The 19,859-nt window shown below is 48.8% G+C and overlaps 1 protein-coding gene across 6 annotated transcripts in view; it reads left to right on the forward strand.

Moving 5' to 3' along the window:
- Positions 1-18,158, forward strand: part of APBA1 (amyloid beta precursor protein binding family A member 1) — a 240,876-nt gene extending 222,718 nt beyond the window's left edge. For all 6 annotated transcript variants that reach the window (XM_060300863.1, XM_060300861.1, XM_060300862.1 and 3 more), the window contains 4 exons: positions 1,087-1,299; positions 11,326-11,445; positions 13,399-13,539; positions 14,323-18,158. In XM_060300863.1, coding sequence (XP_060156846.1) covers positions 1,087-1,299; positions 11,326-11,445; positions 13,399-13,539; positions 14,323-14,394 — 546 coding nt within the window. In that variant the 3' untranslated portion in view covers positions 14,395-18,158. The remainder of the gene's footprint in view (positions 1-1,086; positions 1,300-11,325; positions 11,446-13,398; positions 13,540-14,322) is intronic.
- Positions 18,159-19,859: the final 1,701 nt, after the last annotated feature.

Here is a 19,859-nt window from a genome sequence, read left to right on the forward strand (position 1 = left end):
CTGCAGGAGTGTCTGGAGGAAAACGGGGCCATCTGATCTGGTCTGAGGTCTGAGTATTCTTTGGAAAGTGTAGAGGAGTGCAGAGGGCTGAGCCGAAGTAACAGAAGCATGAGGGTCCGAAAGCTCAGGAATTGTCTGGGGAGCCACGAATGAGGCAGCCAGGCTGCAGCAGGGGTTGTGCATAGGAGAGGATGTGAAGAGGCCAGTACAGGCTTTGGGTCAGAACTGGAGGGCTTGAGAGTCCAGCTGTGGTGGGGGGCCTGGACTTTATCCACTAGGTGTGAGAAAGTGATCCTTCTATCCACTAATGAATGTTAAGTGTCCTAGGCTCCCTGGAAGCAGAGCCTGAGATGGGAATTCTTGTACATGGGATTTGGGGGAAGGGTGCACCCAGGAAAAAGTGAGTGTGGGCAGCAGGGTGTTGGGGATGCCAGGGAGGAATGTGGCCTTGCTGGAGACGAGCATCATCCTGATCCAAAGGGAAGCTCCAGCTCACACATCGCAGGACGGACCTTGTCTCACCTAGAGCCAAAAGAGCTGGCAGGCCTTTGTAGGCTGTACTAATCAATTATTGACACCAAGGTCAGACGGAGGTGTGTTAGTGTGCTTGGGCTGCCGTAACAAAGTTCCCCAGACGGGGGCGCTTCAACAACAGAAATGTATTGTGTCACAGTTCTAGAGGCTGGAAGCCCGGGATCAAGGTGTCCGCAGGGTTGGTTCCTTCTGAGGGGGAAGATCCATTCCAGGCCGCTCATTTGCTTGTAGATGGTCATCTTCTCCCTGTGTCTTCACTCTGTGCATGTCTCTGTGTCCAAATTTCCCCCTTTTGTAAAGATACCAATCATATTGAACTAGGACCCACCCTAATTATTTTATTTTAGCTTGACTGCCTGTGAAAAGATCTTATCTCCAAACAAGGTAATATATGCCATGGAATATAGAGAGGACAGGACGCATTTGGGTTGGAGTCATCAGGGAAATGTCTGTCATGTTTAGTCAAGACAGGAATAGGGAAAATGCTTTGATTTCTGTTGCTACCCTGGATGGTTGCTGATTCAGGCTTTCTACATGTTTTCCTCCTTTCAGGTCTTCATAGAGAAGCAGAAAGGGGAAATCCTAGGTGTGGTGATTGTGGAGTCTGGCTGGGGATCCATCTTGCCAACCGTGATCATAGCCAACATGATGCACGGAGGCCCAGCAGAGAAATCGGGGAAGCTGAATATTGGGGACCAGATCATGTCCATAAATGGCACCAGCCTGGTGGGCCTGCCTCTGTCGACCTGCCAGAGCATTATTAAGGTAACTGGAGATGGGAAAAATCAACCTCTCTTGTAGACCTGAAGTGATATGAAGTCATCAACATTTGAGCGTATTCTAAGTGTCAGGCACTGAGGACACAAATACAAAAGGCATGGACTTGCACTTGGGTTGTTTACCATCAAGTTGCTATTCACCAATTCCTCCCTGAAATTGCTTTTTCAGGGATGGTATATCTGGCTCACATAGCATCACTCCCTAACACCATGCCCTCGCAGACATCACTAATCAATCACAGCATTCTGTCCCATTAAGTCCCCATTCAGCCTCAACAGAATTTTCCTCAGCTCAGTAATCAAGACAATCACTTATAGTCAGCTGGGTGTTCTTGAGATGACTTGCCATCCCTGTTACAAATCATGGAAATGCTTCAGATCCCAGGGCACTTTCCTTTACTGTGATCCAGGTGAGTGTATCCTCCCCAGAGCCTGCGTAACATGATCCACACATGCCACGTAGAAGGAAGGAAACTGGTACAGTCTGTATATGCCTTCTAAAACCTGAACATAATTACTTCTTGTTCAGCCTGAATTGATACTGTTGTGTGAGGCTGAGAAGAGCTACTTAAAGGAAAATTGAATATGAGTATTTGAGGGCAAGAAATTAGATTTTCTTAGAAATGAAGTATCCATGTGTAGTCTCTTTAGTGCATTGGAACTCACTGATTGCATGGGAAGTAGGAACAAGTATATTTTTCCTTCACTACAGTATCTGTAGACCCTGCCAGCTCTGTACCAAGCAGTGTGGTACAGGCAGACTAGGATCCTATGACTTTCTTTGGTTCCTTGGGGTTTCCTGAAAGACTGTTAACTAGAATATAGCTCTGTATGTGTGTGTGTGTGAGAAAGAGAGAGAGAGAATAAATGTGAATTTATAGAATAGTTATTCTAAGCAGAAGAAAATCACAAAAGAACATCCTTGGCCAAGGGCCCTGGGATGGAGGGGAGGTCAAGGTGAGTGTATAGGTCAGACAGGTCTACCTCGTTGCGTTTTTTGTTTGTTTTTTATGTTATATAGGAATTCATCTTTTTTTCTTTCTTTTTCCTGTTTTTTTTATCAGTGTTTTTTATTGAAGTATGGTTGATTTATAATGTTGTGTTAATTTCTGCTATACAGCAAAGTGATTCAGTTATACATATATATACATTCTTTTTTTAATATGTCCTTTTCCATTATAGTTTATCATAGGATATTGAATATAGTTCTCTGTACTATACAGTAGAATCTTGTTGTTCATTCATCCCATATATAAAAGCTTACCTCTGCTAACCCCAACCTCCCACTCCATCCCTCCCCCAACCCCCTCCCTCTTGGCAACCACCAGTCTGTTCTCTATGTCTGTGATTCTGTTAATGTTTCATAGATAGGTTCATTTGTGTCACATTTTAGATTCCACATATAAGTGATATCCTTTGTATTTGTCTTTCTCTTTCTGACTTACTTCACTTAGTACGATAATCTCTAGTTGCATCCGTGTTGCTGCAGATGGCATTACTTTGTTCTTTTTTATGGCTGAGTAGTATTCCATTGTGTATATGTACCACATCTTCTTTATCCATTCATCTGTCAATGGACACTTAGGTTGTTGCTATGTCTTGGCTATAGTGAATAGTGCTTCTATGAACATAGGGGTGCGTGTATCTTTTTGAATTATAGTTTTGTTGGGATATATGCCCAGGCGTAGGATTGCTGGATCATACGGTAATTCTATATATTTTTAGTTTTCTGAGGAACCTCCATACTGTCTTCCACAGTGGCTATCTGACCAACAGTGTAGGAGTGTTCCCTTTTCTCCACACCCTCTCCAGCATTTGTTGTTTGTAGAATTTTTAATGATGGCCAACCTGACTGGTATGAGGTGGTACCTCATTGTAGTTTTGATTGCATTTCTCTAATAATTAGTGATGTTGAATATCTCTTCATGTGCCTATTAGCCATCTGTATTTCTTCTTTAGAGAAATGTCTGTTTAGGTCTTCTGCCTATTTTTCGATTGGGTTTTTTTGTTTTTGAGCTGTGTGAGCTATTTGTATATTTTGGAAATTAAGCCCTTGTCAGTCATATTGTTTGCAAATATTTTCTCCCATTCTGTAGGTTGTCTTTTCATTTTGTTTTGCATGTTTATTTTTTTTAAGTTTATTTATATATTTTTGGCTGGGTTGGGTCTTCGCTGCTGCGTGGGGGCTTTGTCTAGTTGCGGCGAGCGGGGGCCACTCCTTGTTGAGGTATGAGGGCCTCTCATTGCAGTGGCCTCTGTCGCTGCAGAGCACGGGCTCCAGGTGCACGGGCTTCAATAGTTGTGGCTTGTGGGCTCTAGAGTTCAGGCTCAGTAGCTGTGGCGCTCGGACCGAGTTGCTCCGTGGCATGTGGGATCCTCCCAGACCAGGGCTCGAACCCCTGTCCCCCGCATTGGCAGGCGGACTCCCAACCACTGCGCCACCAGGGAAGCCCTGCCTGTTTATTTTTAATGAAACAAATCTAAATCCTCATAAGATAATCACACCCAGAAAGAAATAGTCCTTTTTGGGCTCATTTCTTTTTGTTATAAATAAATTCTACCTCTTGCTTAACATACATTAAAGATAAGATTAAAGGTCCTAGTTTGAACATGTATATTCATTCAAACATGTTTAATTGGGCTTCTGTTAGCCTGAGCTGAACTGTGAAGAAGCCAGAATGAAAAAAATAAATAAAAATTTAAAAAGCCAGAATGACAGTATGCACATGGAGGATAATTTATAATTGAAAGGGTTCAGTGGGCCCTAATGGCAACATAGAGGTGAAATGCTAAGAGCATTTGGAGTGGGGGAGCGGAAAATCTTACCTGATTTTTTTTTTTTTTTTTGAGGTACGCGGGCCTCTCACTGTTGTGGCCTCTCCCGTTGCGGAGCACAGTCTCCGGACGCGCAGGCTCAGCGGCCATGGCTCACGGGCCCAGCCGCTCCGCGGCATGTGGGATCTTCCCAGACCGGGGCACGAACCCGTGTCCCCTGCATCGGCAGGCGGACTCTCAACCACTGTGCCACCAGGGAAGCCCTACCTGATTTTTAAGGTGGGCCTTGAAGGAGGAGTTAGACTCAGGTGGATAGCAGAAAGGAAAGTGGCCTTTGGGAGTTTCTTCTGGAATTGATGGATGGTGGACTGGCTTTGTGTTGGGAGAGGCAGGTCTGAGCCAGCCTGAGAAGGCTGATCTGATGGTGTGATAATGTGCAGAAGCCAGGGAGGGCCAGGAGTAGGGAGAAAGGACCCACCCACGTTTGGCTTCTCACTCACACATGCCAAGGTTCACAGATGCCCTCTCACACCAGGGAGCAAGTTACTTATTAAACACCGATGCATGTGTGAGAACTGTCGAGGGGCCATGGGAGCCAGAGATGCCTCAGACACAATCCGCACCCTAAGGAGCTTGGCCTCGATGGGGAGAAGGGAATGAAAGGACTGATAATAACAGTGACTGAGTGCTGTGCGCCTGGACCATTCTGAGAATGTGTGTGTTCACTCGCAGAACCCTACAGCAGCCTTCTGTAGGGTAGGTACTATTGTGCAAGTTAGGAAACAGGCACAGAAAGATGATATAATCATTCGAGGTCACACAGTGTGTCAGTAGTGCAGCCAGGTCACTCGGCCACCCTGATATCGTTCCAGCGGTGTCTGTGATCAGACCCTGGGGCAGTGGTTCTCAACCTGGGGGATCTTGACCCCTTGACCCCCCGGGCGTCATTTGGCAATGTCTGAAGACAGTTTGGGTTGTCACGACTAGGGAGAAGGAGATGCTACTGGCATCCAGTGGGTGGAGGTCAGGGATGCTGCCAGATACCCTACAATGCACAGGACAGTCCCCACAACTAAGGATTATCCAGCCCAAATGTCAATAGATTGAGAAAGCCTGCCTGCGGGAGATAGTTCAGGTGTGGGAGAGAAATCTGGAGAAAGGGAGGTCGGTGAGGGAGGGAGGGTGGGGGGGGGAGTTGATCTACATCTGGAAAGGCTTGGGGAGGAGGAGCCAGAAGAGAGGATAACTTGAGCGCAGGTGGGGCTGGGGCCTGGGTGGGAATAAGCAGACCTTCCTGAGGACTGGCAAGGCTGCATGCCTGAGCCCATTTACACACCTGCCCGGCAGTGCCCAGCCCTTGGCACTGGTCACCTCCCTTCCTCTTCATAAAAAACAGCCTGTGAGGGAGGGTGATGGCAAATGCCTGGTTCACAGATGAGTCATCAGCTACTCAGAAGGTGCAGACAGCATGCCCAGGACACCCCAGCTGACGGAGTCCAGATCCCCGTCCACCCCTCCCTGCCTCTGCACAAAGAAGGCAGACGAGGTGAGGGAGGCTGTGAGACCCATGGCCTGCCTTCCCCTGGTACCACACGGGGACTGGTCTTCTGCCCAGTGCATCACACATCAAGGTGGAAACAGACTAGCACAGGGCGCAATTGGCGCACTGTCTGAGCAGTTTCCTAAGGGGAAAAGGTTTGTTTGCACGAGTAGCTGACCTTTGATGTCTATAAATGGAGTCTCTCTGGAATCGGAAAATTAAAAGGCCATGTGGTGATGAAAGAGATGTAACTGATGAAGATGGAGAGGAAGAAAGCCAGCACCTCTGTGGCCACCCTCGGCAGAGAAGTACTTAGCAGGCGGGACACAGCTGCCCTTTCTCAGCACTGCAGGATGCGCTGCCTTGTCGAATAGAAAAGGGTGATTGGCCTTGTCCCCTTCTCCCCTCACCCCGAGAATCTTCCTACTGATTCCAGCTAGAATTGCCAGTACCGAAGAAGACGTTTAATGGGTTGTCTCCTTGTTTTTAAGTTCTGTAAAAACATCTTTTTTGCCTGCCCCTGAGCAGGTACTCACACTGCCCTACCCTTACCCCTAGGCCCCCGCAGGGGGGCATTCTGGGCTTCTTCAAGGCTTCCCATCAGTATCGCTTGTTTCAGTGTTATGTCAGTGCTCCTTGCGATGAATTTAGCGAGCAGCTCTCATCCTGGAAAATCAGTGCTTAGCAGACTTTGATTGAATCACCCAGGGATCTTAGTAAACTGCAGGTTCTGATTCGGCAGGTCTGGGGTGGGCTTCTGCATTTTCAACAAACTCCCCGGTGATGACATCGCCAATAATGGGCTTCGAGTGTTCTGCATCTTGCCACTTTAATGCATGTTGACCTTTTCTCTCCCCTGGTTATAGGGAATAGAGTATGTTTCTAGAATAGATTACAGGTATTGAATTATTTTCTTTCTTCCCTAGCTCTTATATTTCCTGTCATAGTTCCTAAAGCATAATTACTGGTAGGCAAAGCATGTTAGCAGACCGCCTGTTCGTGCCATCGCCTCTACGGTCCTGCCCTCCAGATTTGTTTTCTTTTTGAAACTAGAGCACCGCTTCCTTACCTTCCACAGGATCATCACGGGTCTGCTTTCCCGTTGCTGTAGAGACCATTCTGGCTTCTCTCCTCTCCCATTCCCTCTTCCCTACTCTTTCCTCCCACCATATTTCTTAATTTGCTACACCATTCCACTGTTGTCATGGGGACGAAATGACCATTTATTTAATTGGCACCTCCAATAAAGTGGCAGCTGAGAAATCCGAGTTAATGGGACCCAACTTGAAGCATTGATGGGGAACAGCAGAGCAAGTGCGTGGTCTGGTTGTTTCAGATTTGCCATCTCTCTGGGCTTCGTCTTGCAGCAGATATCCCCAGTCTAGAAATTCTTTCACTGAGGGACAAATCAGCATCTTAAATCAATGTACACAAAAGAACCCACCGGAGCGATGTGGACTTTTTAGGTAACAGAGAAAATAGAGTCATTCTCTTGCTTTTCAGGAGCTCTCCAAGGTCTTCCTGTATCTCACAGACATAGCTGAACAACCCCAGTGTTTCATAGGTGCAAACATTTAAAGCGGGTAGCTCTATCTGGAGGGTTGTGTTTCTGACAACATGCTCCTTATTTTCATCATCCTTTGCTCGTTTCCCACACACTCCTGGTCTTGTAGTTTGCGATGTGGGGAGAGAAAGGGGAATGGACTCTGGCTGCCCTGCCTGTGCCCGCAGCCCTCCCCTGAGCTCCCGGAGGCCTGGCTCCACCAACTCCCAGCGTCTAACACATGTGTTGGCACATTGCAGGTGATCCATACATAGCTACTGATTGAGTGATAAAGAGGGGGCTCTCAAGGGAAAAAGAAATATATGCACGAATGGTATCTGAGCAACACCCCCAAAAGAGAAGCCGATTTGTAATGTTAGAAATAGCTGTTTCTGAGCATGATGGTTGAGATGTGGTGTTGTCAGCAGACATGCTTAGGAAAATAAAAATGCATAACAAGGGCTGAGATCGTAGCAATTAGAAGTGGAAGAGCTCTTAGTAGGTTTCAGCATTTGTTTTGAAGATGTGGAGACTGAGGTAGAAGGTGGAATAGAGGGTCTAAGGCCCTCCGGGCTGTGGTGGAGGAAACACAGCTGCAGCCCAGGTCTCCTGACCAAGCAGAGGCCTCTTCACCCAGCCCCGCTGGTCCCACTGTTAGGGGAAGAATTCCAGCACATTCCCGTGGGCATGGGTGACGGGACCTGCTACTGTGCGGGAGGCCCGGACCTCCGCAGACTTCCTTCCCCCCAGGAGAATCGCCCTCGGCACATTCTGTCGCTCTCATTTGAAAACATGTCTTGAACCGGAGAAGTTTCCTAGAGCTGTTTCAGAAACCACGGAGGGATGCTGGTAACAGCTGCCTGCGAGTGCACACACGTCACCACAAGCCAAATCACAGCCGCTGGGAGGCTCCAGTCCTGCAGAAAACAGCAACTCAGGAGACTGAGGAAACAGCTGGGGGTGGGGAATTAAACTGACCTCCTCAAAACTCACACGTTGAGAGCACAAGCTGGAATCACCCAAAGGAAGTGGGGCAGCCAGGGAGCCAGAGCCCTGAAGTCTCGCCAGGTAGGCGAGTAAACTAAAAACACGGCCCCATGCAAGGCTGGGCGAAAAGGCTGGGGGCACAGCTTCATCCTTCTGTCACTCTCCCTGGCTTCTCTGTCCAGTAGGCTTTACTCATGAATAACACACACCCTCCCATTATCTATATGGGGAATCATGGTGTAGGCGAAAATGCTCTGGGTTTGAATACAAATAGACCTGGGACAGAATCTTGCTGCGGGTGAACTTGGGTGAGTGGTGAAGCCGCAGTTTCCTGCTCTATAAAATGGGCATAATTAGAGCTGCCAGTTTGTCAAGGAGATTAAAGGAGACAGCTCCTGTGACTCCAGGTCGGTGCCCGGCAAGAGTCAGCGTGCAGTGACAGGTGGTTTGGCTAGTTTCGTCATCAGGATGGGTTTTAATGGACAGTGACCTTAGGGGTGCTCACACACATGGGGGTGGCTGACTGAGCACCAGGCCAACTGGCTCTCTGTCACCCTCCCCCTGGCATGGCTAGCCCATGCTCTCATGGAGCACACTGGCCACAGGTATGAGTAGTAAACTGACATCTTTGACTCTGATCATCCCTGAGTGCATGTGAGTTCATTGTTCTGCGGCAGTGGTCTGTACCAGTTCTCAAAAATGGAGTGTATCGCCAGGAAGTGTGTATCAAGTCATCGGGAAGACTCATTAACACACAGATTGTTGAGTCCTACCCCTGGAGTTTCTGATTCTGTAGGTCTGGGTGGACCCCAGACTCTTGCTTTTTTTTTAATTGAAGTATAGTTGATTTGCAATGTTGTGTTAGTTTTAGGTGTACAGCACAGTGATTCATTTATCCATATGTGTGTGTGTGTGTGTGTGTATACATTCGTTTTCGGATTCTTTTCCCTTATAGGCTATTACAAAATATTGGGTATAGTACCCTGTGCTATACAGTAGGTCCTTGTTGGTTATCTATGTTATGTATATAGTAGTGCGTATATGTTAATCCCAGCCTCCTAATTTACCCCCTGCCCCCACCCTGCATTTCTAACAAAAGTGTCCTGGTGCTGCTGGTGTGGGGTGTCCCCACTTTGAGGACCTGTTGGCCGAGCATAGGGGCCAAAAAAGCCCCTAGCCATCCCTCAGTCTAGAGTGTATCCTCATTACTTAGAAGCGAAAGGTGTGTGGGTCCCTCCTGCCACTCAGAGGGGCAAGTTACACTCTTGCCACAAATTCTGTGGGCACCAAAGTCATCTAACACCACTTTCACCTCTCTGCTTGCCAAGGTGCTTGTGAGGAAGGCAGAGGCTCCCTTATCCCCGTCCGGACCCCACTGAGCCTCAGACGAGGCAGGTTTAATGTCCACGTCTGCGTCCTCATCCGTAAAATGTGAAGCAGAAGTCCTGACCTCCCGCAGAGAGAGTGTTTGCAGACTGGTCGGAGGGTGACAGTTGGCCACAGTGGTTGTGGAATTTACAGATTTCTATTTATAGACTAAGAGGCGATCACCCTTCGGGCTGAAATGGATTTGTCATTGTCCTCCCGGGCCTCTCTTTCCACTTCGCCGATAGAGGGCACACACTGGACCGGTCTGTGAATTGATGGGGCAGGGGGGTGAGGGGGGCATCTCCAGGGGATATGACGGACTTGGTGGAATAGAGCCTACCTTTGCCTGTCCCTCCTCTGCTGGTGGAGAGGCTGTCCACTCACCCCACAGTACCGTCTTTTAGAAAGAGCTTCTCGCCTCAGCTCTGGCCCTTTGGAGGAGTGGACCTTGGCAGGCCTGGCGCTGTTTCCCAATCAGCTGGCCTCGCGAGCTGGGAGTGCAGTGGGACAGGCATCAGACGGGAGTGCTGAGTTCTCCCCGCCTCAGCTCTCAAAGCAGGGCCTCCAGCCACAAGCGGTGTGGTCTCTCTACGCTGGCCCTTTCCCTGTGTGCCATGATGGAAGCGGGCTGGAAAGCACCTGCTGTTGGCCATTTGGTCTGGACCATCTGGCAAGTGGGAGTTGCCTGAGGCAGAGCACGCAGGCTGGGGAGATGTCGGGGGGCGGGGAGAGTTCATTTCGGGACTGAATTACCTTTGTCTGGCACTTTCCTCTTGGGTGAGGCTCACAAGTCGGTGGCGGGACCAGCAGGAGAAGCAGCTTCCCACCGCCTGAATGAGGGAAAGCGTAGCTTTGTGATGATTTTCTAGGGGTTCTCCTGTGCAGACCCGGGCTCTGGTCCCTGCTGAGCATGTGTTCAAGGGGCAGGAAGACAGGCCTGAGCTCCGCTTAGATCAGAGTGGGGTGAAGGAAGCTCTCTAAATAGACTCAGAAACCAGATGGAGTCCCTCTTTATCTTTAAAAACCAATTTTGCCTCTGTACTCCATTCCAAGTTAGAGGGAGGGACGAGTTACCAGGGAGCATGAAATCGGAGATGACCATTAAGCCCTATTTCCTCCTACTTCCCTCTCCACCAGCGCTGGTCCTACCACCCTATTCATTCTCCCAAGGAGGCCTTCACTGACTGCAGTCCTGCCTCTGTGCCCTGCTTCCCCCCAGATGCTCGTGGGAATGTCGATAAACTGTAGAATCCCTAACAGGCAGAGAGAATGGGGAAGCAGGACCACCAGGGGCGAGAGACAGCAAGCCCTGATGAACTGGGCTGTTGTGTGAATTAGTTGTCCTTTGTTAGAAAAGGAGGAATTGCTACGAGTATGCGTTTCAGAGAAAAAGTTCCTTTCGTGCTTGTCTCCCACCTGACCAGGAGAGAGACTGTGCCTCCTTCATCTTTCAAGCCAAAATGCACATGTGGCAGTTTTCCTCTTAGCTGCACAGACGATCGCCTTTTTCAGATGCCTTGAATGCAGCCCGTTTCCCCAAATGAAGACATTGCCCACAGAAACTGGTCTCTGCGTGGGCTAAAAGGGCTCCACGTAAACCTAATGGTTTTCTCCCCTAGGTTGACAGAATCTAGCTTGGACTCTCCGACGCAGGCGCTATCAGGCTGGACGCGGGGCACTGTGGAGTCAACGAAGAAACCGAGGCTCCGTGCAGCATCTTTTGCCTTTGGTGCCGTCTGCATTTCTCTCTCGTTGGCATCAATGGTCATCGAATCCCCTGTGCTTTATTCACATTTCAGGGCTTGAAGAATCAGGCCCGGGTCAAGCTGAATATCGTGAGGTGTCCCCCAGTGACCACCGTGTTGATCAGGAGACCAGACCTTCGCTACCAGCTGGGGTTCAGTGTCCAGAACGGAATCGTAAGTGCAACCCCACACCTTTTCCAAACGTCTGACACACATAACCACGGCCCAGGGTTTGGGTTTTGGGGCTGTTCTTGAAAGCTGGTCATTTTCCAGAAAGAATCCAGCAAGGAAGGGACGAATGGTTGAAGGCAGACTCACTTCCTCCATGGGCAGAGAATTCTGTGCCTTCTGTGGGGGAAGAGAGGGACCCTCCCAGATCCATGTGCCCCAGAGCCCAGCGACTCTGTGATGCGCAGGGTGACCCTCCCAGCTGCCAGCTTGAGATAGTTTGAGGTACGCACCTTCCCAACCGCCCCCAGCCAGCAGCTTCCCAGGGCGGTGGGCGAAGAACCCTGGGGGCTGGGCTTCCAAACCCTTGGTGATACCAGTGCAGCCCAGGCTGAGAACACAGCCCTGTGGGTTATGCCTGAATGATCTCTGCCTTGCCTTTTTAACCTGAATTTGGCACTTGGGAGATAAAGAGTATTTTCATCACCTGGATGTCTGCCTTCAAATACTTCCTTTTTTTTCCCCTTTATTGTGATAAAACATACACAACATTAAGTTTGCCATTTAAACCATTTTTAAGCATACAGTTCAGTGCCTTTAAGTACATTCCAAAAGTGGTTGTGTCCATCAGTGCTATTTCCAGAACTTTTTCTTCATCCCAAACAAACTCCATAGTCAAGACTACTCCCTTTTTGTCCTGGTTTGCCTTGTTCTGGACTCATAGTAGTTCTGGGCTTTGGTGACAAATCTGTAACCTTCTTGATATTATAGATTTTGGATGTGCCCTCCTTCTCTCTGCATTCATCTTTGCAGATAGAAAAGCCCTATTCTTTTTCCTCCCTTAATTTTTTTTTTTATAAATTTATTTTATTTATTTATTTTTGGCTGCGTTGGGTCTTCGTTGCCACGCACGGGCTTTCTCTAGCTGCGGCGAGCGGGGGCTACTCTTCGCTGCGGTGCGTGGGCTTCTCAATGCGGTGGCTTCTCGTTGCGGAGCACGGGTTCCAGGCGTGCGGCCTTCAGTAGTTGTGGCTCGCGGGCTCTAGAGCGCAGGCTCAGCAGTTGTGGCGCACGGGCTTAGTTGCTCTGCGGCATGTGGGATCTTCCCCGACCAGGGATCGAACCTGTGTCCCCTGCATTGGCAGGCGGATTCTTAACCACTGCCCCGCCAGGGTAGTCCCCCTGCATAGGCTTTTAAAGAAAGGTACAGTCAGGAGTGAAAAAGTCAGCTCTGTAAATTCAAACCATGTTCTTTTGGGAAATTCCGATTGCTTTGTGTGTGAGGTAGGGGTGGCTATAGCCTGCAGCACTGAGCCCAGAGCCCTCCCCCAGCCTGCAGCCTCTGCCCACCGCAGTGCCTGGCTGCACTGAGACGAAAACCAGCCATGTTATCATTTCTGCCAGAGGGAGTTTGAACAAGAACCACTAAGTTGGGACAGCCAAAGGGAGCTTCTGCCTTCTAGCTGGCCACACTTTGGAACACGAAGTGGGATTCTAGCAGGTTCTAGCCCCATTTTAACTCAGGTAACTGTGACCCTAAAAAGTGGGCTGCTAGCATTACACAGTTCAGGGTTTGAGTCCCAGATAATACTAAACTGTGTTACACAGGCTGACAGTTTGAAAACATTGGCAGCTCTGTGACAGGCCCAAACAGCTTTTTTTTACCAAGACCGAGCTGGGATGAAAAGCACTCAGAATTCACTGTGCCGCGAAATCCAGTGACGTGCTGCGTCCCCTGTGCAGAGTGCGAGAACAAGGGGGCCATCTGGGCATCCAGAGTCCTAGCTCTTATAAAAAGAAACAAAGAGATGTAAATGTCCACAGCCTGACCATGGCAGCTCCTCAGAGATGACAGTGCTGGGGATGGGGGATTCTAGAAAAGATAGTCTCCCACCCCCACCCAGTTCCCTAGCAGGCGATGCAGGCCAGGGTGGGTAACTTGGCCTTTGACTCTGATAGATCTGCAGCCTCATGCGAGGGGGAATAGCGGAGAGAGGAGGTGTCCGCGTGGGACATCGCATCATTGAAATCAACGGGCAGAGCGTGGTCGCCACCCCACACGAGAAGATCGTGCACATCCTCTCCAATGCTGTTGGGGAGGTAAGGGAGAGTCGGGGGCTGGGGGTCCCCCTGGTGCGCTCGCCCCCTCCACGAAGCCCTCCTGAGTGTCCTTCCCTGTCCTCAGCACACCTCCACACTGAACAGTCTGTCTCGGACCAGAATTTAAACCTGGTAACGAGTGGTTATCTTAGAGCTGCTCCTCAAAATCCCGTCACGTCACCCTCAGCCTTCTCCTCTGGCATCACTTGCCCACCTCCTCTTTTTAGTTCTCCAATCTGGGCATCTTCTCGCCATAGCTGCCCAAGTTCTCTCCATTTTTCCCAGCTAATCCTGCCAAATGTGCCTGGAAGATTTTAAGTCAGATTCAAATCTAATCAACAGCTCCCCAGAGACAGTTCCCTGGTATGGCTGGGCAGGGGTCAGAACAGCTCTTCTGGGGCTGATTTCCTGCCGGGGGGAGGGAGGGAGGCAGGAGCAGCAAAACCCCACAGCAGTCCTACTGTTTTAAGGGTTTTGTCCTTTTGAAAAAACAAAAACAAAAAAACAGGCCTGGTGAGAGCAAGAGCTTTTGGGAAATAAACCACCTTACCTGGTTTTCATTGTCCACTCTCTGTCAACCCTAACTTTTTAGAAGCCCATGGATTCCGTACTTCCTGGAGGCCACTTGGGTCAGGCCCCTGTTAGGAATGGTGGGGGGATGAGGGGTGTACCTTCAAAGGCGTCCCACGGCAAGAGGTGCCGCCTCTCCCGCTAGCCCTGGGGCAGTGCCCACACAGCTCTCAGAGTCTCGGTCCCCCCGCTAAAGTGCGTTTCTGCCCTCAGATTCACATGAAGACTATGCCGGCTGCCATGTACAGACTGCTGACGGCCCAGGAACAGCCCGTCTACATCTGAAGCCACGCCCCCGCCCCCGGGCAGCATGCATGGAGGACTCTCCTCACTTGTGGTTGTGTTTCTCGTGCTACATCTGTGTGCCCACTGAGACATTCCCCTCTCATACCCAGCACTCGGTTTGACACAGAAGGAAAAGAATCCACAGAGACCTCCTTCTCTGTCTCTCTCTAGTTTGGTTTTTTTGTTGTTTTTAGCACCAGGGAAGTTTTGTATGCACTCCCTTGAGGCTGGAGAGCAGCCAGTATCCACCCAGAATCTGCCCAGGACCATCCTGAAGGGCCCTTGGGGGTCCTGAAGAGGGTTGTCACCGCTCAGGAAGGATCTTCCCTTCCCAAGAGGTGCAGACCTCTTAGAAGGAACTCCTAGGGGTGGTGAAGAAGCTGATTCAGCAGTGCCTATGATCCAACCACTGATCTCTGCTCTCTTCCAGTCAATTTCTGGGAATATGGTAGTAACAGGGAGGACCAGCCCGTGTCTTTACGGATATGCCTGCCCACCATGTACATGGGGCATCATACATTATTTCTGCCCAGAATTTCTGAGCCAACCTTATGCCTCTTCTGTAGTTTTAGTTTCAACATAATTGTGTTTTCTAATGCAAACCTTTTCACCCAGGATAGAAGGGGAACTGCCGTGGACAAGAATACCTTCGTGTTGCAGAGAACTGGGCGATTCCCAGGGCACCCTGGTTTCCCAAGGTTAGCAACCATTAGCTAAACACAGGCAGGTGCTTCCTGCCTCCTACATCACACGTACGTACACGGTCTCACTTGCATATATTTCAGCCTTCCCTCCTCCCTTCCGCCAGTGAGGTACCCAGAGCCCCTGGAAAACCCACGTCACCTCCATGTGAGGCCCCTTCCCCCAGCAGGTGAGGCCTGCAGGGACTGGTGAGCCCTGTCTGGAGAGAACCGCCCCTCTGAGGCTGAGGCCTGGCCCTGCCAGCACCGCCTTGGCTAGAAGTGTTCTGGTGGACTCCCCTCGTGCCTCCACCCGACACACACATCCCACACTGGGAGTCTGGGAGCGATGGACTGTTCCTCTTGAAGATGAGGCCCGGTGGAATCATGTTATGCTTCCTGGCCCAAGGTGGGACCAGCCTTGTTCTCCACTCAGGACCATGAGGCAGGATGTGACATTTGAGGGCCCAGAACAGTATATAAACCACAAAACTAAGGGGACAATCATGACCTCAAGCGATGCCTAAGAAGCCCCAAATGTGTTCCAGAAACATCTTGCTGCCTCCTGGGCCTGAGAAAGCTTTTATTTGGTGTGGAACATTACGTGTTTTATCAGGTGCCTCATGTCCATGGGTTTTGTCTCAGTTTGGTGCAGATGTTTTAGTAATATCATGATTCTGAGCCAGTTTTCACTTACTCTTGGTCCAAAGAGCATTTTGTTTTCATGTGGGTGGGGTGTGGCTTGGATTGGTTTTTGTTTTGTTTTGCTCGTGACCTCTGCAAAGACAGGGGAAGAGAAACTAATATATTTTGTGATATTAATATAGTCCCTCTTCTCAACATCTGCGTCATTTATGTTGTGTCCATGGAAGTAGGAACCCGGTGAGCACGTGTTGGACAGTATGGGTTTATATGTCGAATGGAGGGATTTCAGGGAGGGAGAAAGTGAATATGAAAAGGTTGGGAACAAGATACTTGTGCCAGAGAGCTGTGTGGTCAGTGCCCCTGGGATCTCTGTGCCATCTTGAGTTTTCTGCTTAGAGTCAGGAAAGCCGGTTGTTTCAGTGGCGTCAGTGGCTGGACTCCCAGTGTGACCGTGGGACAGGCCCTGCTGAAGAGTGGCTGTGCTGCCCGCATGTCCCCTTTAGGAAGGGGCTGCCCCTTCTCCGGGCTGGGCAGTCTGGGACCCCTGGTTGACTTTTGAGGACACTTAGCTGAATGCTGCTGGGAGACCAGCCCCAAGGCTGACCCACTGCAAACGTGAGGAGCCGGGAACCTCAGCTCCATTTACCAAACCGTAGTGTCTGATGACATATAATTAAATACTAAAGAGGCCTAAGTTCATCTTTCCTTTGCCAGAAGGAGCGGGTAAAGTAGGAATGAAGCGTTCTGGGTGGTATTTTCAGGCATGAGGAGCCTTGGGGAGTCACTGGAGAGAGGCTCATGCCATCTGCTCCCAGGGCGACCGCTTGAGCCGCCTGCCCGAGGGCCCATTCCGAGCCCCCGCAATCGGCCAGGGGACGGGAACCCCACCAGCATATCCCTGGGCAGCCTCCCACATAATTATATAAGGCTCTTCACCCAAAGGAGAGAAGAGACAGAATATACTTTCTATTGCTACTGCAGAAAAATCTTGGGAAGTTTGACAGGTGCTGAAAAGGCCAGTGTGGTGAACTCTCCTAGAAGGCTAACATTTCAGCATAAGATTACCCACCACGTACCTCTGTGTTCGTAAAAGTGGCTCCTCACGCCCAGATAGCGAATGTTTCCGGAGCTTGGTCCAGGTTCAGAGGGCTGTAGTGTATTCTTTTCCCTGCTCCCACTGGATGGAGGGAATCAGCCCACCTTTGGAAGTTAACCAAGGAGCCAGAATCTTAATAGTAACTGTTTTTGAAAGTCCCACGGGAAGTGGTGGTCTGTTTCCCTTCTGACATCCCAGTATATATAGTTACATATGTAAATATCTGAAATAGTTACATATGTAAATATCTGAAACCCCATGTAATGGGGAAGACTATGTACAGAACAGCCTTCCCAAACATGGCCCCGGGCAGAAAGCCACTCTTGCCACTTGGCTAGGACATGCTGGTGACTCAGCTTTGGGGACAGATTCCTAGATCCGTCGACCCCTCCTGGTCCAGCCAGGATGCACCAGAACCCACCCTGCCTCTGCCTTCTCAAATGTGAGCATTTCAGGGAGCCACCATCAGCCTTGGGTTCACGAGAGGACGAAGCCCCCAGAGACCAATGCCTGGAGCCTGCTCCCCTCACTGGAGCGGCTCCTCCAGGCCTGGAGCCCATCACGGGGCACTGGACTCCGAGTCCCTGCAGCCGGGTCTGCTTTCTGAACATTGCCCATCAGCACTGGCCTCAGAGAGTCCCAGAGTAACCTACTACCTCCCCATCACTCCCACCACCCCTTTTCACACCCGTCACCCCGTCCGCATGCAGAAGAGACCCACCCGCCCTTCTTGGGTCCCTCAGCCCAGCGGTGAGGCTGTTAACAATGTTTACAACCAAGGGCACCTCCTCTTAGGTGTGTTTACTCTCCCACTTACAAGGCCACTTGCTGGTTTGAGTTTCATGTCTGTCTGCTCCTTCCCTGGTTGAGTCCGACTTGAGCACACGACACTGATCTTACGTCCCGACCCTCCATCAAGGCAGTCGTGAGGACCGTGTGGGAAGGAAATTCCGTGTACATATTCAGCAGTCCCTAGAGTATGAACTTGTACTATTGTTCTGTAAAGAGGGTGAAAGAGAGCTTATTGTAAAGCGCTGGGAGAAGTATAGTATTGTATTTGTAACAATATGGTTCTTTGTATACACAAAACTCAATGATCTCTATATATAAATATAAATAAATATATAAATAAGATCTATATACACGTGAGCCTGGAATGTTGATGCCGCACACCCACTGAATGTACTTCCTCTGACAGTCTGGTCACCGGGCTGGCCCTCCCTCCCCTCCTCCATACCGTTTTGGGGGTTGTGATGTATTTAATGTGTTCTCTTCCTTTATTTAACTGAACGCTAATGTCTGTAAGAGTTGCTGCAACAATAAACAAGAACTTCACCTCTTGGCCTGGGCTGAGTGTCTTAACTGTTTCGGGGGTGGGACAAAACTGTAAGTGGGGGAAAGATGTCGTCGTCCCAAAAGGCCACCTCCTACCCATCCCGTGGGACCTGCTCACAGCCCAGAAACCATTTCCTAAACGGACAGGTTCTGTGAAACCAACACAGCTGTAAAACACAATAGGCTGTGTCTTTTTGAATTACGGTTTTCTCAGGGTATGTGCCCAGTAGTGGGATTGCTGGCTCGTATGGTACTTCTATTTTTAGTTTTTTAAGGAACCTCCATACTGTTCTCCATAGTGGCTGTATCAATTTACATTCCCACCAACAGTGCAAGAGGGTTCCCTTTTCTCCACACCCTCTCCAGCACTTATTGTTTGTAGATTTTCTGATGATGTCCATTCTAACTGGTGTGAGGTGACACCTCATTGTAGTTTTGGTTTGCTTTTCTCTAATAATTAGTGATGTTGAGCATCTTTTCACTTACCTCTTGGCCATCTGTATGTCTTCTTTGGAGAAATGTCTATATAGGTCTTCTGCCCATTTTTTGATTGGGTTGTTTGTTTTTTGGACATTGAGCTGCATGAGCTGTTTGTATATTTTGGAGATTAATCCTTTGTCCGTTGATTCATTTGCAAATATTTTCTCCCATTCTGAGGGTTGTCTTTTCATCTCGTTTATAGTTTCCTTTGCTGTGCAAAAGCTTTTAAGTTTCATTAGGTCCCATTTATTTATTTTTTGTTTTTATTTCTATTTCTCTAGGAGGTGGGTCAAAAAAGATCTTGCTGCAATTTATGTCAAAGAGTATTCTGCATATATTTTCCTCTAAGAGTTTTATTGTGTCTGGCCTTATATTTAGGTCCTTAATCCATTTGGAGTTTATTTTTGTGTATGGTGTTAGGGAGTGTACTAATTTCATTCTTTTACATATAGCTGTCCAGTTTTCCCAGCACCACTTATTGAAGAGGCAGTCCTTTCTCAATTGTATATCCTTGCCTCCTTTGTCATAGGTTAGTTGACAGTAGGTGCGTGGGTTTATCTCTGGGCTTTCTATCCTATTCCATTGATCTATATTTCTGTTTTTGCGCCAGTACAATACTGTCTTGATTGCTCTAGCTTTGTAGTATATTCTGAAGTCAGGGAGTTTGACTCCTCCAGCTCCATTTTTTTTTTTCCTCAAGATTGCTTTGACCATTCAGGGTCTTCTGTGTCTCCATACGAATTTTAAGATTTTTTGTTCTAGTTCTGTGAAAAATGCCATTGGTAATTTGATAGGGAGTGCATTGAATCTGTACATTGCTTTGGGTAGTATACTCATTTTCACAATATTGATTCTTCCAATCCAAGAACGTGGTATATCTCTCCATCTGTTTGTGTCTTCTTTGATTTCTTTCATCAGTGTTTTATAGTTTTCTGAGTACAGGTCTTTTACCTCCTTAGGTAGGTTTATTCCTAGGCATTTTTATTCTTTTTGTTGCAGTGGTGAATGGGATTGTTTCCTTAATTTCTCTTTCTGATCTTTCGTTGTTAGTGTATAGGAATGCAAGAGATTTCTGTGCATTAATTTTGTATCCTGCAACTTTACCAAATTCATTGATTAGCTCTAGTAGTTTTCTGGTGGCTGTGTATAGTATCATGTCATCTGCAAACAGTGACAGTTTTACTTCTTCTTTTCCAATTTGGATTCCTTTTATTTCTTTTTCTTCTCTG

Source organism: Globicephala melas, chromosome 6 (genome assembly GCF_963455315.2).
Source record: "Globicephala melas chromosome 6, mGloMel1.2, whole genome shotgun sequence".
Classification (NCBI taxonomy): domain Eukaryota; kingdom Metazoa; phylum Chordata; class Mammalia; order Artiodactyla; family Delphinidae; genus Globicephala; species Globicephala melas.